This window comes from Coffea arabica, chromosome 6e, assembly GCF_036785885.1.
Source record: "Coffea arabica cultivar ET-39 chromosome 6e, Coffea Arabica ET-39 HiFi, whole genome shotgun sequence".
NCBI lineage: Eukaryota > Viridiplantae > Streptophyta > Magnoliopsida > Gentianales > Rubiaceae > Coffea > Coffea arabica.
The window spans coordinates 62,404,982-62,425,968 of NC_092321.1; the positions used below are offsets into that span (position 1 = coordinate 62,404,982).

The 20,987-nt window shown below is 35.9% G+C and overlaps 2 protein-coding genes across 3 annotated transcripts; one reads left to right on the forward strand and one right to left on the reverse strand.

The window, feature by feature from the left end:
- Positions 1 to 850: 850 nt before the first annotated feature.
- Positions 851 to 10,888, reverse strand: LOC113696684 (alpha-L-arabinofuranosidase 1). Of its 2 annotated transcripts, XM_027216064.2 has the most exons (18): positions 10,750 to 10,888; positions 9,664 to 9,867; positions 9,361 to 9,415; positions 8,467 to 8,678; positions 7,949 to 8,070; positions 7,702 to 7,849; positions 6,541 to 6,610; positions 5,097 to 5,242; positions 4,943 to 4,988; positions 4,795 to 4,847; positions 4,348 to 4,492; positions 3,539 to 3,657; positions 3,348 to 3,419; positions 3,165 to 3,268; positions 2,183 to 2,239; positions 1,901 to 2,099; positions 1,460 to 1,606; positions 851 to 1,069 (listed from the first exon to the last, which is right to left on the reverse strand). In XM_027216064.2, the coding sequence occupies exons 2-18, from the start codon at positions 9,838 to 9,840 to the stop codon at positions 950 to 952; spliced, it is 1,992 nt and encodes a 663-aa protein (XP_027071865.1). In that variant the 5' UTR covers positions 9,841 to 9,867; positions 10,750 to 10,888; the 3' UTR covers positions 851 to 949. The 2 variants fall into 2 exon arrangements, with proteins under 2 accessions (XP_027071865.1, XP_027071871.1); XM_027216070.2 differs by lacking the exon at positions 10,750 to 10,888 and having other exon boundaries at positions 9,361 to 9,456; positions 9,664 to 9,788.
- A 1,993-nt stretch (positions 10,889 to 12,881) lies between these two features.
- On the forward strand, positions 12,882 to 20,420 carry LOC113696715 (uncharacterized). The gene is made up of 5 exons (XM_027216095.2): positions 12,882 to 13,416; positions 15,071 to 15,310; positions 18,734 to 18,818; positions 19,948 to 20,026; positions 20,123 to 20,420. Exons 1-5 carry the CDS (start codon positions 13,249 to 13,251, stop codon positions 20,184 to 20,186), a joined length of 636 nt encoding a protein of 211 aa, XP_027071896.2. The 5' UTR covers positions 12,882 to 13,248; the 3' UTR covers positions 20,187 to 20,420.
- The last annotated feature ends 567 nt before the right edge of the window (positions 20,421 to 20,987 follow it).

The following is a 20,987-nucleotide window of genomic DNA, read 5'->3' on the forward strand; positions in this document are numbered from 1 at the left end:
AAAAAGGATAAAAACAATAAAATTGATGATATCTCTTTTTCTTTTTCTTTTTTAGTCTTTCCGATTCTCTCTTCTAGGGTTGTGCATCGAATTCGAATTCAGTAATTCGAAAGTTTAAATTTGAAATTTTTCGGAATTTTGGCATAGGAATTACCGACTGATTTTGATTTTGAACTCACCAGTTTCGGTTTTCGATTTTGATTCCGATTCCGAATTCGAAAACCTTTTTTCCCTTTTTTTTCTTTTTTGTTAGAGGTATTGTTATATAATATAAATTTTATATTGCATATATTATAAAAAATATTATTATATATATAAATATATATTAATATACATATTATAAAAAGAAATTGAAATAAAAAAATATTATTATATATATAAATAAAAAAATATTAATATATATATTATAAAACGAAATTGAAATCGAAAATTTCGATTTCGATTTCCGATTTTGAATTATGAATTCGAAATCGGAAATTCTGATTTCAAAAACTCCATTACCGAATTTGAACCAAATTCACATAATTCGAAATCGGAAATTCCGATTTTAGTGCCGAATTCCGAATTACCGATTTCGAATTGAATTCGGTCGGTAAATCGGAATTTTTCGATTTTGCACACCCCTACTCTCGTGTCACTGGTTATTTCCTTTTCTTTGTTATTATATGTGTACTTGACAATAAATATTTAAATTTGCTCTAACTCATTCCCCATATTTTGCTGTTTATTTGTTATTTTTCATTGTAATTAAGAATAAATTTTATAGAACAACACAAAGGATATGTTGCTTAGATGGCAAAGGAATTGTTTATGCTGTTGCCATTTTAGTTCAAGGGGGATACTTTCGTAGTGGTAAGCAAAAGAACAACTTCAACATGAATGCTCAATATTTCAGAGCCATTAGTACAAGTACAAGTTATTAGGGAGGGAAAGATGCATGTTCTTGGACCTAAATGGCCTGTGACATTGTCAACAATGTCAACAAATCAAAGGAAGTAAAAGTATGTGGATAAAGTAAGACGGTCATGGACTTCCCAGCAGCTTTCAGGGGGCTTTGGACTGGTGTCACCTGCATTCAGATTAATTCACGATCAGACTGCAAAACATTATTGTCATCTGAGAATCCCTAGGCAAACACTTTTTGTGATCGATCGAGGTAGCATGTCCTGCAGTATTTCGGAAAAATACAGCAGGAAAAGCATTTTGGTTCATACCGCTTGAGTTCAGACAAAAATCAAGAATAATTATGACCTGAATTGTACAGGCCTACACGTCGGTACCAATTATGGAAACTACTATATCCCAACTACTACTGAAATGGCTTTAAATCTATCCAGGCAATGGCTGCATGGTAGGATAATGAAATACTGGACATGCATGACAAAAACAGACAGCTAATTTTCAGAAACTTTGTGAATTCCTCAAGCACTACAAACTCAAAAGCATGATTCTCAAGTACCTTATGTGGTTCTTTGAAAGAATTCTCATCCATCAAACTGCTAGATTTCAATATAGTTTGTGTGGAACCAATTGCTTGTATTAAGTTTGAGTCCAAATTGTCAATGGTTATCTTAAGATTCACCGTACTGCTGCCAAAGTTCACAACCTGCAAAAGATGTTCGAACATAAAATTGCTGTTAAACGATCGAATGTAAGTCCAACCATTCTTTCGTTTTCAAATAAGAACAGGACATAGATGGCCTCAAACCCAATATTATGCTAGTTAGACATAAGAAAAAGCCTAGATCATGGAGTATGCAGCTTTAAGAAGAAGAAAATCATACTGAACTGCTATCTTGAATTTCCCTATCAGGATTTCGATATGTTCTAAGAATTGCAATCAAGTATTACAGGCAAGCTTAATGTCATGTTCTGTGCTAATAAAAGAGAGCAATCCAACCTTGATTCTCAAATATTGTCTACCATCATCTGAGGATTTCCAGAGTATAGCAGATGCAGCAAGTGAAGCTGAGGTCTTGGCACCAAGAGTGGAATTAAGAAGCATTGCACCATTTGATTCTTTGAAAAAGGTCTGCATCCAGTAACTAGGTGTTCCATAGACCTTTGAAGAATCGAATACAATAGCATCGGGATTGAACCTAATTAAGAAATGATTTTGTTCACAACACATACTACAGAAACAAAAATCATAAAACAGATGGAGAGAAGAACTTAGGCATACCGCCTGTCATTGGCATTCACAAATAGAGGGGCATTGCTCGCCATCTCAACCGCATCGCTGCATTTTGGAAGTATAGCTAAGTCTTCATTTTTTTTCAAAATTTTGTTTATCCAGATAGCCATAACAGTGAAGACATTAAGGCACTGTGACTAAGCAAATATTTGTGAAGTAAAGTAGTGAAATATCAATGGATGCAACATGCAAGGAACATTTCAGGCAAGTTGCAGTCATGCTAGAAAGTGTGTGACAGTTTGACTATTTATTCAAGTTGGTGATCAGCTCTTGGTAGAGTAAACCTAAGCGATTCTTGGGAGGCTGATTTTTGTCAGCTAAGTAGCTTATACAATCAATTGATCTAAGGCAGGATTATGAGCAGGATTATTTGGTTATGGTTACTCAGTACAAGAGAGTAAGTAGTCTGTCTAGATGGGAAATCTGAAGTGCTCCACATTGGAAGAACAACCAAAACCTACTAGTCCTTATAAGTTTAAGTACAGATTGAAGTTTCTTTCTGCAAAACAGACCCGCATGAGCTTTTGTTAAGTTACTTGTTTGAACTGTTTGTTTCCATTACACTACATTAAAACTTTCATCTCTCTCTCTCTCTCTGTCTGGGTTCCATACATGTACCATTATCGAGTAAACTTGGTAAAGATTCTTCTTATCTTATACTCCACCCTACATAATTAATGAATAGTTTTTAGAACAGCAGCTGGCTGCATGATGCTATGAATAACTTCAAAGGAAATCTGTAACAGGGGAAATCAGGAAAGTATGCCATCAAAAAAATGCTTCAATTTGCAGCTATAAACTCATGTTTCAACAGCTCTATCCTTACATGCACGATCTGGTCACTACCTTGCTGCATCCCCTGACTTACCATCCACGAGAGTTTATCATTATCTGTACTATCAGTAAAAAGATGAACATACGCGCAATGACAAGTATTGAAACAGAAATTCGGGGGGAAAACTGCATATACCTGTTTCTTTCAAGGCCAACAAGCAATCCAGCCTGAGCAAGTGCAGCTAAAAGATTTCCATTACCTGCATCTTTTCCAGTCACAGCGTATTCGCTGACAAAAGCCTGGAAAACCATTTAAGAGGCTTCAGATGCATCACATAAGAAAGACAATTTACAACTCTTGGAAAATACTTCTGCACACCTTAGGTCCGAGACGTGCTGTACGGTCAAAGTTACGAGCCGATGCAAAGACATAATTAGCATCACCATAGACCTACCAGAGAAAGGAAGGAAAAGTGTAGCAAAATCAGGAAACAAAAAGCCAACTGGTATATCAGTACTAAGGCTTCAAGTAAGCTGTCGCAATTCATAAAAAAACCTTGAAGATCTTACGTGGAAGTCGTAAAAATCTGCTGGGTGATCCAATGGTGTGGAAGACGCATCACAGTTGGAGATAACATTGATATCTGGATATGCATTCTTTATTGCTGAATAGAACTTGAGATAGTTGCCTAATTCATGATTAAGAATGACTTAGTTTAATTTCATTCCACGTAAATTATGTAATTTAAATAAACAGGAAGCGAATTCAAGCAGTGATTTCGAATCATAGTAAGGATTCTGTCAACAGAATGATGTAAATTTAAAACCTTTGTAGATGATTTTACTTGTAGAGTAAGGATTTTTATATCTTTTAGTTTCCTAGAGGGGAAGAAATTACCACAGGGATAGCACAGTAACTGGACAGTGTTCATAATGCATATGTAATTTTGTTATCATTCTTCTGCAGTGTAAGTAGAAATCAAGTGTGTGGCAAGAGCCATTGCAATTTGTTGATGGAGATGAGCTAATGAGAACTGTAAGGCCAAAAAATAAATTACTAAGCCATGGTAGAGCCAAAACTGTTTAAAGTATTCACAAAATCAAATCAACAGTCTGACATAGTCATTGTACAAATATGCAGTAAGTACCAAAAGATTTGCAGCTCAGAGCTCAGGTAAAGAAAGGTAAACAGAAATGTTCTACTTTCTAAATCATCAGATAGTGTAAACATGCGAGTATGTGTCCCAACAAACTTGGGAGATTAAAGTGTGAGAATTAACTTTCGCAGAAAGCAGGAATTGTTATGTTCTTCAGTTTCATCATATGGTTAAAGAAAAGGATATATGCTTCAAAAGCACCAAGAACAACATTTTGCCTACCATGATAATTTGTCTTTCCACAATCCTGATTCCCAATTGCAACATGTCTCAGATCGAAGGGTTCTGGATGGCCCATTGCTGCTCGGACATATCCCCATGTTGAATTAGGATCTCCTCTGGCAAACTCAATACCATCCAGAATTTCCTACACTTGGAAAGAAGAATTCTTTATTTCCTTTGTCAGCCTTCCACTCTTATATACAGTAATTAGTCATGAATCTTTAGACTGAAGAATCATACTTAAAGATCCAACGGATCAGAGCATCAGGAAGGTTATTTTGGAGGCAGCTCCAAAAAACAATGCTATGTAACAGGATGATTTACTCACAGATGTTGTAACATGAATCATTACTTGAAGTTTCTTGACAATCTAAAGTATTGGAAAGTTTTGAGATTGATGGATGTTTATCAATCATTTTTTTTTTTAAGCAGAACCAAAAAACATACCTGCACAAAAGGTAAGATTCTCTGGGTATCAATTTGATCATTAAGGCTGATTCCTGAGGAAAGATTAATAGAAAACAATATCAATAATGATTCCAAGATATATAAAAGTAAAAAAAAAAAAATTAATTATGGAAAATCTGCAGAATACCAGTATTGAAAACCCATATCGGTAACGAGCCCAAATCTTCAGCGAGCTGCAGAATAATAACGACGAAAAAATGAGAAAGAAAGAAGCAATCAGATTATGACTGAAATTCTCCAAGAGAACAAGAGCAATGATATGCCTGAAACCATTATATAACCTGGAGAAACTCAAACAGACCAAGTCCATCATCAGTCCAGTATTGCCAAACATCATTAAAATGTCCTGGCCTTTCTTCCCATGGTCCAACGGTTACTTTCCACTGAAATGAATTTCTTAACCATTCACCTTCGACATAAGAACCACCTAACACAAGATGCACAAAGAAGAATAACCAAAGAATTGAGGCCTCTATGAAAGGTGATGCTGCTGAAATGAAGTTAATCAGACTACAAAAGAAGATATACAGATTTAACCAGTATGATGAAAGTAGAGAGTAGATCTACAGCATTGGTTGGATTGACTAACTAAGACAGCCAGAGTTTGTTATTGTCAACTACACAGATTATCAACTTGCTGAAGCCAAAAAGTCTATCATATTGCTCAGGGGAGAGAAATTGTAGATAATCCATAAATGAAACCAAGCTATAACTACAAAGAGCACGGTCAAAGTGAGCAGACCCATTGGAGATAAAATATGAGAAGAAAACATCTTACAGAGTTAGATATTAAAATCAGGAGTTGTCTACGGGATCATCTATAACTTTTAAATCTCAAAGGTTTAGTAACCTACAGTGCAACATGCAGTTACATCACGCATAGAATTCCAGTGACCAAGGAAATATTTGGAATCATAGCTTAAGAGATGTTGCTTGAACTAAAATTTGCACTATCCTAAATTGTACTCTTGTGAACTTAATACTTTAATAACTCAAGATTCAATGTTGTAAAACGCAGAACTTCCATAGCAGTCAAAAAGATTCTAAGGGCCAACTGCTATAAATGGATGTTTAAGTAAAAAGAGATTTTTTTTTTTTTGGAACAAATAAGAAGAACCACAGTTGAGCATTCACATTACTTTAGGTCTTCGTCCAACATTAACTGCCATAAACTCTTCAAAACCTCAGGATGGTTAAGAATAAGAACCTGAATAAGCCATGCGTCTGCTGTCATCTAAGAAAGTAAAAAATAAAGCACCAGTAGATAACCACCACATTTACCCGTGGTTGGAATAAAGTTTTAATTGTGCTGGAAACCAGAACGAGATAAAGCAGACTGCACAACAGGTTGAATTGCTCTATGGGAGAGTCATGGATTATCTGGAGCGCTTTGGAGGGTCAAGAAATCTAGGTATGGTATTTTGAGGTAAATGAGTATGCTATTATGCCTTGTCTAAAGCTTGTCTAATTGCCAGCTCAATCTTACTTCTTTCTTTATCAGCATTTTCTGAATTTAAGGATTCTTTAGAACTGTATGGATACAACCTTTTTCACTGATCCTATTCCATCCTTAAATAAAAAATGAAAAACACCAGCCAGGAAAACATAGGAACATGGTATGGAGTATCCCAAGTTTTCCAATGATGTCTTTGTTTGATCAAGTTTGTCTGAAGCCACAAGAAGAACACGTTGCAAATTGAACACAAGAAATCAGTTACAACATACCAGGAAATCTGATAAACCTGGGTCTCAAATCTGCAAGCATTTGAAAGAGATCCTGTCGAAAACCATGTCCCTGTGGCAAGGATATCAGAGTGAAAACAAAAAACAAAAGAACTACTTGTGGACATGCATCTATCTAAAGGTAAAGCACGGATCTCTTATTATTATCAGAAAAGCCAAAATCAGCATTAAGTCTGAATCTTTAGGTAGCAGACCAGTGAAAAAGTGAAGTAAGTTCACCAAATCAATATTTTACCATGTTGTAAAGCTTCCACTTTTCTGTCTGGCCACAAATTGGAATGCTTATATCATGAACATGGAAAAATCCTCATACAATGTTAAACGCTCAATAGTTAACTACCTAAACCAATCTTAATCAGAAACCCAAAAAGTGAACCTTTAGGACACAAGAAACCTAGTCAGGCAATTAGTGCGTTGTAGCTTTATCAGAATGAGGCAATATCAGCAATGTCATGAATCCACCTAGATTTTCATGCAATGTTCCATAAGATAAATGCGGGACCATGACTAATATGGCTGGTCAATGGGAATCTATGTTGATGAATTACACACCAAAGAGAAGAAAGTTGTCAAGAGGAAAACAGTTCATTGGATGACAACAATGTCTGCTTTCACTTCTATTATAGAGAAAAGTTGATGATTAAATGCGTACTGGGACCATTAATCAACTTGGCAGATTGTACCATTTTGTACTTGCATTCTTTTCTTACTCTCTTGTTATCACAATTCTTTGAAACCCAATTCTTGGACTTGAGTGATGATGCTGAACTTTTGATGATTGATACCAAAAACATGTTATCTTTGTTTCCCCCTACCAGCTTTTTCTTTCTTCTTTTGCCTTAATATTTTCTTTTGTCTCCCTATATTATTAAGGTAAGCCTGATTAACATGAAATTCGATTATGGATAAATAACAATGTCTCCTTAAGGTCTCACAGTTAAAACTCATAAAGGTTACCACAAAGAGAAAAGAGCAGAAACTTGTAGGCATCCCAGTTGTAATTTTACTTCATTATTTGTACATCTGAAAATCTCTGACTCAGTGAGATTTTCAGAAGAAAAACAGTAAATTACTTGCAAGAAAAGATCAGTTTTTTCTTAATAAATTGTTCAGAAATTGATTGAATTCAAATGCGATTTACACCTTGAATGTGTCCAAAGGCATGGCTGAGACTTGATCAAACCATATGACACCTTTTCTAGTTGTCATCAGTTGCAGCCTCGAATTGGGATCACTCCCTGTTGCCTCCAACAAAACCTCAATCATTGTCCAATTTGAAACATCAGAAGAACTGCAAGAACACCGATGATCAATTGAAAGTCAAAATTTGACAGAGTATGTAGATTAAGAAGCATCCTGATAACCATATTTATGAGCAAATGGTGCTCACACAATGTTAGAAGTAGCCAGTGTCCTCGCACCATTCGAACCAGTGAATGAGACAGTTATGTTAATTGATTCTGATGAGCGGACGTACATGAGAACCCTATATGTCTTCTGTTGTTCAATGTTCTAGAACATGGCAAAGTGAGTAATGCAAAGGGTTTAAGTCAGTTAGACATCCTTACTACAAAAGACAACATAATGGATTAGCAGATCTCTTTAGCAACTAACAGATAGAGATTAGGTACAAAATATGAATTAATATGCCTGAACTATTATATGAATCATGATGAATATAAGAAGTACACAACCTATGTGCATAAAATCTTGTCATATGCAGATAAAACCCGATGCTGACGGCGCTTACTTCCAAGCTAAAATGTGCTCTAAGCATGTAAGAGATGGAATAATTGAACCTATAGTGAATCTTGAAAGAATTTAAATGGACCTCACAACTGTTATTGGACTATGCAACAAACACAGAAAGGTTCTATATGATTGTTGAAGTCATGAGTTATCTTTTACCATGCCCCAGTACCCAGGATTATATATTCCAACTCCTTCAGCGGGACAAATGATGGGTCCTTCATTGTCACAAAGGACCTCCATCCTGAGTGCAACTTTATTTCGTTCAAAGCATGAAGAACGGTCCGTCGATACAATTAACAATGATTCATCACCCAGAATAGACCAAGGATATATGTTTGATGGGATGCTCTCTCCCCCAGCTTCAAAACCTGAATTTGTGAATTCTCTTTAGAACTCAAAGATTAAAGACCTAAAAAAAAAAAAAAATCAAATGAAAGATTCTGCCACCAAGTAAAGCAGACATATACTTGTCAAGCTTTATGAAAACCTGAAGATGATAATCAAATCGATCTTCCCTGAGTCCTTAAAATGGGGGTGGAAGTAAGCAAACTGTTATGAGTCATTGCAACAATGCTTGTCAAGTTGTTATAGTTTGCATAGTGGACTTAGCATCTGGGCATGGCAATAATGAACCTGCCCGATTGGTAACAAAAAAATAAAAAAGAACTTTGTCTTCCAAAATCTTTAAACACAATGAAATGATTAGCTCCATCTTGAACACCATCCTAAATGTGCCCAGACAAGAAATAGGTAGAGATCTGCAAATTTTTTAATGAACTTGACATTTTTCACAAGATATAACTTTTCTTATAATGTGTATATAACTGCAGAAGGATATTTCGGGAAAAGGATTTCTCACAACCGGCTAGATATGAAGTGCATTGCTGAAAAGGTATAAAATTGATTATCCTCTCTGCATGCTAAGACAAATTCTTCACTTAATTTCAGAGAGAGGAAGTAAGACATTGCCGCAAAGATACAAGCTTCAGAGATCCAACTGATACCAATAAGATATCAATTTCTTTATGACTAAGTGAAGGGAAACGTGACCTCGGTTACTGACTAGCTCTGCCCACAATCCACCAGCCCCAGCATGGTTGATTTCCTGTAGAACCATTACTGCTCAATCAATACACTTGATGTAGTCTGCAAGTTGATGTAAAAGATATAACTAGGAAGTAATACAATATAAGCCTTGGATTTTTATTTTCTGCCAAAAAAAAAACCCTGAAATAAGATAAACAAAGATAAGAATTTGTGGTTGAAACATAACTTTTTTTGCATCTAAAGGACAAAAAGTAGGCAGCAAATCACCCTTATATACAAATAATTAACCATGTCAACTGAACTAACCTCGAATGATATTCCAAACATGGTTTCAGGAATCTTTCTTGCTGATGCTTGAGAACCATCCACAGACAGCGATGCTGACTGGTTTGCCTCAATTCCAGTTGCAGAGCTATTAAACGAGGCACACAACACAACTAAAAAGAAGAGCAGAACTCCACATGGGTGAGGACTTGAAGACATTTCTTCCTTGCAGCACCAGTTTAAGCACTACAAAGGAAATTAGTTCAGGTTTGTGCTGAGCGGTTAACTGGTAAACAAAGCGTGAATAGAATGACGTCCTCCACAACCTATCATTACTGATCATTCCAATCTGGATTGGGACTGTGAAGAGATTATGAGGACATTAATGCGATTTAACTTTTCAATGATGGTGGTTAAGCAGATGGACCCCCAAGCACAGATATGACTAAATCATGACAAGAAGTTAGCATCCATTTCAGCATTTTACCTTTTTTCCAGACTAGAACCTGTTTGAATAAATAACTTCTTACTAACTACCACAGAATTCTGTTATCGTTGGGAAAAAAAAAAAACTACCACACAAACTTAAAACTCGAAACAAGTCCATTGAAGACCAGCATTTGGGAAGCAAATAATAATTTGAAGCCAGGCAAAATGACTCAAGATAAGGAACTTGACTAAAACAGTACCATAAAGCGCCCTGCACAAAACTACAAAATGTAAGAGAATTCTTAGGCATTTCAACATATAAACTGCATTGAAAATCTTATCATGCGTGCACACAAAAACAAAGCAAGTCAAAGGAGCTAGAGACAGTTCCAGGTAAACACTTGAGGAATACTGCAACTTGTTTGTCACCATAAACTTCCTTTATGGGGTGAACTTAATATTCTTTCAAACCAAGGATAATTGCACATCCATGGAGGCAAATATGGTACCACTGGATGCACAGTGCATTCAACAGAGTATTATACAAAACTAAATTGCAGCATCAAGCTCATGAAGATTTTTTATTAACATATCAGTTTTTTTTTTTTTGGGAGATGTATACTGATACAAATCCAAATTGATAAGAGCATCATCACATTCTTTCTTTTTCATGTCAACTTGAAGGAGCGAGTAGTTTACCTGCAAAATTGAATCATCAGCAAATGAAGGCTTAGTTTAATTTGGATATTTGATGAGTCACATTGAGGGGAGGCAATTATATATGGTTGGAGCTCAGAGTTGATACACACTGATACAACAGAAAGTGGGAAGGCAAAGCAAAAGGCAGGATTTCTTGCCTTCTGATCCTTGAGTTTGCTCCGAAGTTGTTAGTGTATGTTGAGTAGCCTACGTGTAAAAGCAAAGGCAAAGCCGCCAAGGCAAATGGGGGTTGTTATCTATCTATTCATTCTATTGATAGTTCCCCCTTTTCCTTTATTGCACACAAGGAGTAGTTATTGATTGGAGGAAAAGTCATACTCCGTCCAGAAGCGCGGTTTTTTCTTGTCCCATCTTGCATTGCGGAGATGACTTGTTCAAGATTATAGATATGGTTAGAGGTCCCGACTTTGCTTTCACGTAACACTCTAGTCATGATTGCTGTACGATAAGAACTCAGCAATCAGCAGCAGCAGCAGCAGTTGACCCAGACTTGTAGTGTAGCGCTATTATACATACATATATACATATATATGGAGTAGTATTTCAGAAATAAACTCTTCCTTCTTCCTCCCTTAGTTAATTGCGTGAAAGTTTCTTTCTTGACCCCACCAGTCCATCTGCTTCAGGCACTATCTATCTCATTTGGATTTAAACATTTTGGCATTTCGTATATTGATGCAGACCACTCTAGTTACTTACAATATTGTAACACTACATTAAGTTATCTATTAATATGATTACATCCTAGACATTATTCTTATCCATTATCAGAAAGGCCGAGACCAAGTGTGTTGTTATCCATTAAATTAAGAGTGTTTGCTGCTCTTAACACTCTCAATCAAAACTAGATTTTTGTTAGTATTTGCCTGAATCACAATTTACTACTGAAATATATAGTATGAATAAGACGCCCCTGAACTTGACTAATATTATTATTTACATACAGCTCTTGAGAAGGATCTCAAAAGCTGGAGGACAGTGGGGTTCCGCCGCCATAGATGGGCCTTTCTTCAGTCTTCTTCGCAAGGCCAGAAAGCCTCAATTGCTCAAATGCTTTGAAGCCAAAAAAAAAAAAAAAGAAAAACGCAATCTTTTTGTAGCTACCAGAATTGTCCATGAAACGTATTGTGCAAATCAAGATTCTATTTCAACCTAAAGAGATTTGCAGGGAATTGAAATGGTCGACGTGATCCTGTGAACAGAATGGAGGCACTGTTTGTAATTGCAGCCCAAAATCCTATCTTGGTTAAACCTTTCACTGTTGGCCGTGTCTTTTGCAGAATGCAGAGGAGAGTTATAGACTAAAGGGGAATTGAAGGCGTGGTCGAAATTTCAATAAACATACGTACTTACACTAGTGTACTAGCAAAACTATCAAAAAAGCTCTCCTAATTTATCCATCCTCACTCCTAATAATGCTGCTGTGTACACTCCCTCCAAACTAGGGTTGCAAACGAGCCGAATCGAATCGAGTTTTGAACTTATCGAGCCAAACTAGACTTGATAACAGGTAGGCTCGAGTTAGAACTTGAACTCGACGAAACAAGAAAATTGATCTCGAGCTTGACTCGACCAAGGAAAAGCTAGGCTCGAACTCAAGTCGATAAGGCTCACGAGCTGTAGCTCGTTTTTTGGCTTGCAAGCAACTCGAATTGTCAGCTCGTAAAGTAACTCGAACTTCTAACTCGTAAGTAATTCAGCTCGTTTTTTGGCTTGCAAGCAACTCGAATTGTCAGCTCGTAAAGTAACTCGAACTTCTAACTCGTAAGTAATTCGTTAGCTCGCGTTTTTGGAAATTAATCTAATAAAAATAATAAATAATTATTTTTTCTTAATAAATAATAAAATATTAAAATTATATATAATTTTACTATTAAAATTATATATATATATATATATATACTCGAGTTCACGCGCCCACTCGCGAGCTAACGGGTTTAATATTTTGAACTCGAGTTTGATTTGACCAACTCAAACTCGACTCGAATTCAATATTGATCGAATTCGACTCGAGCTTTGACTCGAACCTCTTTCGAGACGCTCGTTTGCAGCCCTACTCCAACCAGAACTACTACTGCTAAATAAATATTTAACACTAGCAGCAACAATAGTACAGAAGCACAAAGGTGACAGAATTAGAACCCCAACCTTTTACATTTACCTAATCAAAGGTTCAATGGCAAGGACAGATTAGTCCATGAGTTAGAACAATAGCAGCAGCATTAGCAGTTCTGCAATTGGGTTGGATGAGCGTAACCAACAGCAAAGAAAAGCAAAGCCCACAAAAGAAAGAAAGAAAGAAAAGGAAAGGGATTCCGGAGGAAGCCAGCCAGCACTGCCGCCGTTGCCAACCCACCCATGACCCCGCCCGACTGGGAGTGGGAGGACGTTGAATTGAATCGAATCGAATAGAATAATAAAGAGTATTATTAGCGAGGCGGAAAACAAAGTAGTGGTTACTCTTTCTACATTCATTAAATGGAACAACAAGAACCGCAGACCCAAGCCAAAATCAGCTTCCATCAAACTCATACTGAAACCATCATCCCCACCCGCCAGGATCAGGAGGAAGCCAACCACCATTTCCAAACTGCTGCCCTACCAATACCATCACCTCCTCCTCCCCCTCCTCCTCCTATTGACGAGGTAATCTTATCATTTATATCACTATTACTATTAGTTCTTCGGTTTCTAGTTACAATTACATGCTTCTATATATCTGTTTGAGGTAATCAGCCTGCCTCCCTGCACCCTATCTCTATCAAGAGAATTAATTCTTGGGGAGATTATCTGCCCTACAGAGTTAGCACGTCTTCCTATTGCAAAATATAAAGATAGCTTTTTTTTTTTTTTTTTTGAATGTTAACTTCATATTTCTTTGGCTATGGTTCCTTCTTCCTTTTGTTGGTTAGTCTGTGTTGATGGAGGATTCAGGAGTGTTCAACTGCAATGTGCATCTCAGTGTTCCACTATTATCCACCCTAGGTTTATGACAGCCATAGCAATATTATGGTTCTGAAAGTTTTTTGCTTTATCTATCTACAAGTTAACATTTTTCCATGATTCTATCAGGAAAATCCATCTAAACTGTATACTCAACCAAAGTGAGCTTTATTCTAGTACTTTTATTGAACTCCCTAAGTTTTCATGTTTCAAGCAATCTATATGTCTAAGGCGAGCCAATAATTCCCGTATCATATAAGGATGCATAAGCATATTGGATTACTGAGTCTTACTTAACAGAATGATGGCTAATGTTGTTCAACTTACATTTTGCTTTTCACCCAAAATTAAAAGGGAAAAAAAAAAGACATTCAAGAATGTGATGCACCTCCTAGTAAGCCAATTCAACATATTACTTGACTTTTCTGTTTCAATTCCTTTTATATAGGAGATACTGCAGCCTTATAATATACTAGTAGGAAGTTCTGCAGGTCATGATATCTGGTGACTCGAAAAGCTGAGTAGTTGGAAGCATAAAGATGCTTCGAGGATGTTATAATTCCTGTACTATGTCTATGTTTTGCTGTGAGATAGAGTTTGACATTCTGATATTCTAGAGCTAATCTATTCCTCAAAAAAAAAATAATAAATGTTTCACTGCTTCTATTTTTCTTTTATTTATTTTTCTTTTCATATCCTAGACCAACCATTCCCAACCAAGTTTTCTCTGTCTACAGCACAGCCATTCCCTCTATCTGAGTTTCTTGTCCTTTCTACTTTGTTGATTGACTGCCAGGTGCCAATTGATTTTTTGTGCCTTTGTGATAAAATCTTTGATTCATGTGTAATGCCTTATGGAAGATTAGATTCTAAGTTACAAAAAAAAAAAGGGAAAGAGTGCTATTCAGATTCAGAATCTCTTAAAAAATAATAATGAAGAAAATAACTTGACAAGCATGCATACCTTTATTTTCTTCTTCTTCTTGTTTTGGCCGGCCCCGGAGGGGGGGGGGGGAAGGAATCTGCAGCCTATGTTATTCATCAAAACCAAAATTTGTCTTGCCTGTCAAATTCTTTTTGAACTCTTTTTTTTTTTTTTGTCGTGTCCTGTTTTATGTGTGACCTTTCCTTGGTGAAAGATTGCTATTTTTGCCTTTAATTGGACCATGGGTTGAGCATTTTGCCTAATTATCCATCATATTTTCATCTCAGCAATTTCCCCACCTGTCCAATTCCGGGGAGCTGACTATCATAGTTTGCTGTTTGCTCTCTTAGCTTGATAAATGCTCGAATATCAACCATTTGGATTTGTTTCTGTCAAAAATATATCATTAAACAGAGTCGTGCTTCATTACAGGAGAAAAATGGTAATCAATTCGACCATCGGTTTCAAAGAACTGATCAATGGCGCCCAGTTTATTCCTGGTTAGAGTCGTTGGCTACAGATGAGCCAGTTAAATCTAAGGATATTTTAGACTGGCTGACAGAAAATCCAGAAGTCAGAGAACAGTTATATACAAGGCATTCCCGTTACCACTTGATGCATTACATCAAAAAATGCCACATGAAAATATTGAAGAGAAAGGAGAAGAAGATGGTATTTTTCCCGGCTTACAAATATTCAATGAAATTCCTTTCCATATTATCATATTTGAATGAAAATAGCAATCATAAACTTAAAGGTTAATTTAGACAAAAAAAAAATCCCTATTGTATTTAATTAGAGTTCTGATGTTCCATGGCTTGGTAGAGTTGGAGAATTTTCATGTGTCATAGCTCGATAGTTTGAAATTTTGTTTTTTTTCAATATTTGATAATACTGTATAAAACATGCAAAACATGCTTCATGTAGCCCATTGGTTGACATAAAATATCCTGTGATTTATGTTGAAGTAATTGTATCAGTTCTGATTCTTGTTGAAGTGATATTCATACATTTTTTAAGCAGGGGAATACAATGAAATTTGTATTTAGCCTTGTGTTGCCAGTTGTGTTTTCTGAATATTTCACATTTTCTTGGTTTCAATCATGAATTTCTCTATCTCTATCTCAAACCCCCCCCCCCCTCCCCAAAAAACAAAACAAAAAAAAAAATGTAGTTCCTCTTTCATTTTTTTGTTTCTTTTGGGAACATAAAAGGGGAGGTGGTGGGAGGATTATGGATTTGGGTAGGGATAAAAGACAAGATTCTGTGTGCTGCTCAGAGGATAGGATTTACTAGTGAAGTATTAAGATCTAAATGACTTGTTCTAGTGGGAAAAGTTGATTATGATGTTCTTAGGAATCATAAGAATCTAACATCCTAAAGGTTTACCCTAGCCCAATTGTTCTGTGTCAGCAGGCCGATGATTGCTCTTATATGTTGGGATTTAGCACTTCATCTAAACATTTAAGCTCGTAGAGAAGACTGTATTTTATTTATTTGTTTTCTTAACAGATCTTATATCAAATTACTTCCCAATAAAAAAACAAGAGAGCGAAAATTCTTGTGTTAATTATGTTGTTTCCACTTGCATGAGTTAGAAGTTGTTATTAAATAGCGGTCATGGTAATATTAGAAGGAGAAATGGTGATAGGATTAGTGGTGACAACATAGTTGATAATAAGCTTCTTGAAGGTAATAATAAGCATTCTGATAATCTATTTTAGCTCTTGGATCATAATTAGGACAAACAGTTGTAAGATGCCAGTCAGGATTAGTGTTGATAGGATTAGTGGTGACAACATAGTTGATAATAAGCTTCTTGAAGGTAATAATAAGCATTCTGATAATCTATTTTAGCTCTTGGATAATAATTAGTACAAACAGTTGTAAGATGCCAGTTAGGATTTAGTGTTCACTGTGACCTTTGTAGTGAAATAGAAATCCAGGAGCATGATGTTCAAGCACATGATGCATTTGTTCTTTTCTATGGAATGGCAATGTCGGAGATGGGTGTTTAATGTTTTATAAATTAACTATTAGGTTGCTGAAAGATTGGAACTGGGGCTACTAATGAGTGGAATATGCTGGTTGGAGGTGTAATTTGCTGCCATATGATCTGTTTTGCCAACTAATAGAATCTTGACTACTAAACAGAAGAAATGGTTTCATTTAGATGCGTTAATGGTCTTCATTAAGCTTATGATAGGATTTAAAGTAATTTGGTAATTGTAAGGCAAATTGTTGAGAAATTTTAAGGAAGAAAGGCTTACAGAGCCCCATCAAGATTCAATGCATAATGACCATGCAAGCTTGATCAAACCATTTGCTGTGAGGTTGATGTGTAATATCAATTTTATTCTTTTCAGCCTTTTTAGATTATTTCATCTATACCTGACCAGAAGAAGTCACAGTTGACTTCTTGCCTGGGCAATTCTTGTTTTCTGTGTGGCAGTTTCTATTTTTCTGCTTCTTGTAGATTCAATCTACACTTTTTGGTCTTAAAATAATACATATTAAGGAATTGCTATGTTGTTTTTTCTTGGTTAATCCTTTTTTGGGCCATTTAGAATTATGCATGTATTAGGAAACGTTAAAGATGAAGAATTTAGGCGCGGAGGCTTGACTAAGTCCATGATCGCCATGCTTGCTTTCAGTCAAATCATAACTTACAATATGAGCATGTGATGTGAAGTGGATTTTTCATTATGGACTGGACTTTAGTGTCTCTCATGATTTTTTCATCTAGATGCTTGATGTCATAGGACGCGTTATATGTCTCAGGAAAAGTGTCTGGCTATGTTGGTGGATGCTGTTTTAGTTTTTTTCTGGCAAGTCTGATATATTTATATGAAGTGGGTGACTCTATACCAAGAGCAAGCTACAACAGATACTGCAAACCTGATACCATTGAAACTTATGTATGTACATAAAAATGGTATTGGAGGTATCCATAGAATTCAAAAACTTTCATTTATGCACTTAAAGATAAAAATGATGCATTTTAGTCTATTGGAGCTGTACAAGAGCCTGATTTTGTTATAACCATGCATAACTTTTGACATTTGCCTGTGCAGAGGTGCACAATTAGAATTTAAATGGTTATACTCCTACATAATTGGATAGAGAGCAGTATGATTGCCTATGAACAATCATGTGTGTCAAAAATATGTCAATCCTGGCTAAATGTATTTTGCTTAAGGAGTCTTCCTTTTGTTTCATGTCAGTAATGTGATTTTGCTAGACAATAAACTTTGCCTCTTCCAAGACCAAATGTGGACTTAATTATCTTAAAGAACTCAACTGCTTCTTTATTAACTCCTAGAATTAAAATGAGATGGAAGTAGCTCAAAAGCTTTAAGATCAATTTTAGCAATTTTTCCTCTTTATGTTTGATACCTTTGAAGTGGATATTTCCATGAGCACTCATCTTGGAGCTTGAAGCACACAAAACCTCCTTATGGTCCAATTTAGTGTAAAATTTGTGTTGGCCACTATCTTTCATTGAAATTTCATGCTCTTATGACACTGGTTAGGGTGTTTAAGAAAAAATGTTATGTCGTGCTTTGACTAGCAGTGTGTTTCAATTTTTTTTGCTGTATAACTGGGTGTGCACCCTTCCTTGGCAAAAAGGATTTGTTAACATTCTATACCGAGGAGGACTTTGCTGTCACTGTAGATGTTACAAGAGGACAAAGATTTCATTGTTTTTTAGATGATATTCATGAATGAGATTGAACTTTGATAAGGGTATAACTTGATAGCAAATAAAAAATCATACTTGAGGACAAAGATTATGGTTCATCGTTTTCTAGATGATATTCATGAACAAAATTGAACTTTGATGAGGGTATAAATTGATAGCAAATAAAAAATCATAGTTTGTACTCAATAAGTGCTTTAGTCCTAATAATTTATCTTCTATTAATTTGTTGATTTACTAGTGTTCTTGTAGCAAGGTAATATACTTATTCTGCTTTAGGCCCAGAACGTACTGTATGCTTTTGTTCTGTGCTTGTGCAATTTTTGTCTCCTAGAAAGATGTGACTTCTGGACCTGGGTTTATTTTAACTAGTACGTCCATTTTCACTTGAGAAGGGAGTGCAAGTTACACATAAAGTTCATTCTGACGATGTGCAAACCAGTGTGGAGACTAAAGCCATTGTTCCAGTTCAGAATACAGGTAATGGTACATGATTCGTGGTAGGTATTGCATCCAACAGCACTGTGGTGATCTAGTTTACTTTTTACATCACAAATATTGGTGGGTGAGATGTGTTAGCTTTTGTACTTTCTTGATAAATCCCGAGGTTTACAACTAAATGTTACTCACTGCCTCATATCATGATTACTGTTCTTTGCAAAAGCTAATCTGAGAATAATAAATACCATGAAATTACCAAAATAAGGTCGCTCTGTGATTCAGAAAACTTTTTCAACCAACATATGATGTGAAGCCTGAAATTGAAGGTTAACAAAATGGCTATCTGGATTTGACAAATGGGCAAAGATTTAGTGCTATTTGCTGGTAAGTAAATCCGGTTACTGGATGGGCATATGATTCATGTTTTTGGTAAGTCTCAGTGAGCACAGTCGAATAAGAGATTGTGTCTGCTAGCTATAATTATTTGCCTATGAGTTGCCTTATTGAAGAAATTGTGTACCCTGTATGCAGGACACCTCTATAGGTAAAAACACTGATAAGTAGCTCATTCTACCATATTCTTGTACTGGTCTCAATATCCTAGATGTCAAAATAATGGGTTGTAGGCCTTAGGTATAATCACTAGTAGAATGTATTCAGCTTGTAATGTGAATCTTTCAGATATCAGTCAGATCAAACTGGTTTCAGTCGAATCAAGGGAGCATCCTAGTAGTCAATAGAGTGAAATATTTTGTTGGGCTTGAGAAATAAAATACGTAGAAGATGAATGTTCCATGAAATACAAGGCTATAAGAAAAAAAAACAAGACTTTAAGTTCTCATAGGTGCTGCAATAACCTAAAAAATGTTCGTCATCCTGAATGTTGGTTGTGGTGGTATAAGTACAGATTTTCAACAAAGTTTGGTGTTTTATAACACAAAAAGAAAGATGGAAATATTGACTGATTTCTTCCCCCTCTTGTGTACTCTTCATTTTCGAGCTTGAGGTGTTTGTACCATGTGTCTTGCTTTAAAGTTGTGAATGCAAAAGAATCAGGGGTTAGGTCTTTCTTGTACAGTTTTATACCATTTCCAGGGTTGAGTTCCATTTGATTAAAGCTAATGATGATTGCCTTTCGGATAACGTGTGTGTTTTGCTCATTTTGCAGCGAATAATTTGAGCAGCCTACCTCTGGATAGTGACCTGTATAAAGCAAAACAGAAGGAAGCACTTCAAAAATATGAGATGTAAGTTAGGGGAAGTCCTGTCCAATATGTTGATGGAATATGCCGTATTCCGACTCATATGCTCATGTGTTTTTTTTTTTTTGTTGTCATTTTCAGTTTGATTGACTTGGAGAAACAGCTTTTGAATCTGATTTCGAAGTGTGATAATCGACCATCTTGAAGGACTCTGATCTGACAAATTTGCATTTGGTTGATCGTATATCATAGCATATGCTAAATTTTGGTGGTGCAGTTTGGTGACAGCAATTCTTTTGTTGCTAAACATAGCTTCACCTTGATAGATACTCAACAAGTTCTCTAGTACTGTAAAGAGTCTCTTGTATCTCTGCAAACTCCTCGCATCTCTCCCTGTATCAGTAACGGTAATTAAAAAAAAAAGGGTCCCTTGTATGCATCTTTGCAACCTCGTTATTGCATTAAAGTAGTGGTTAGTTCTCTTATAGATATTGCAATAGAGTAGTGGTTAGTTCTCTTTATGGACACTGCTATAGGTTATTTTACCGAGGAGAAAGTACCTGCAAAAGCTTCGGCAGTCTGGAGTTTGTGATATGCACCTAATGTAATGTATGATAAAATTTCATGAAAGCTGGCATCTAATTCTACGACATGAAATCTTGGAAGTAAGTTGACCAAAGTGGATTTGCCTTTTTAACAGAACTACTAGGAGTAGTATTGAATGAAACTAACTAGAGATGATGGTATGGTGCTCTACAAGACAAGACAAAATGAGAGGAATTCTGAAACTGACAAAGTGATAGTCACTTAGGCAGCAGCACAACAATTCGAGAAGCTCAGTCTCTGAAAGTGGTGAACACGGACCATATATATATATGTGTGTGTGTATGTATAATATACACATCATGTGTTTATTTTTTTTATTTTTTTGGTATTTTGATATTCAAGGGCTTGGAGCAAATTATATGCGAATCAGAGAGATTCACTGCGTTAGAGACCGCTGGCA

What these genes read in the sequence shown, in the direction of transcription:
- LOC113696684 (XM_027216064.2), bottom strand. Translation starts at nt 9,840, where the DNA reads ATGTCTTCAAGTCCTCACCCATGTGGAGTTCTGCTCTTCTTTTTAGTT. An exon ending in AGAGCTAGTCAGTAACCGAG is followed by an intron (nt 8,679 to 9,360) that starts GTCACGTTTCCC and finishes TCACAAATTCAG; the next exon opens with GTTTTGAAGCTGGGGGAGAG. An exon ending in GTGAATGCCAATGACAGGCG is followed by an intron (nt 2,100 to 2,182) that starts GTATGCCTAAGT and finishes TTTCTTAATTAG; the next exon opens with GTTCAATCCCGATGCTATTG.
- LOC113696715 (XM_027216095.2), top strand. Translation starts at nt 13,249, where the DNA reads ATGGAACAACAAGAACCGCAGACCCAAGCCAAAATCAGCTTCCATCAA. An exon ending in AGAGAAAGGAGAAGAAGATG is followed by an intron (nt 15,311 to 18,733) that starts GTATTTTTCCCG and finishes TCACTTGAGAAG; the next exon opens with GGAGTGCAAGTTACACATAA. An exon ending in GCACTTCAAAAATATGAGAT is followed by an intron (nt 20,027 to 20,122) that starts GTAAGTTAGGGG and finishes TGTCATTTTCAG; the next exon opens with TTTGATTGACTTGGAGAAAC.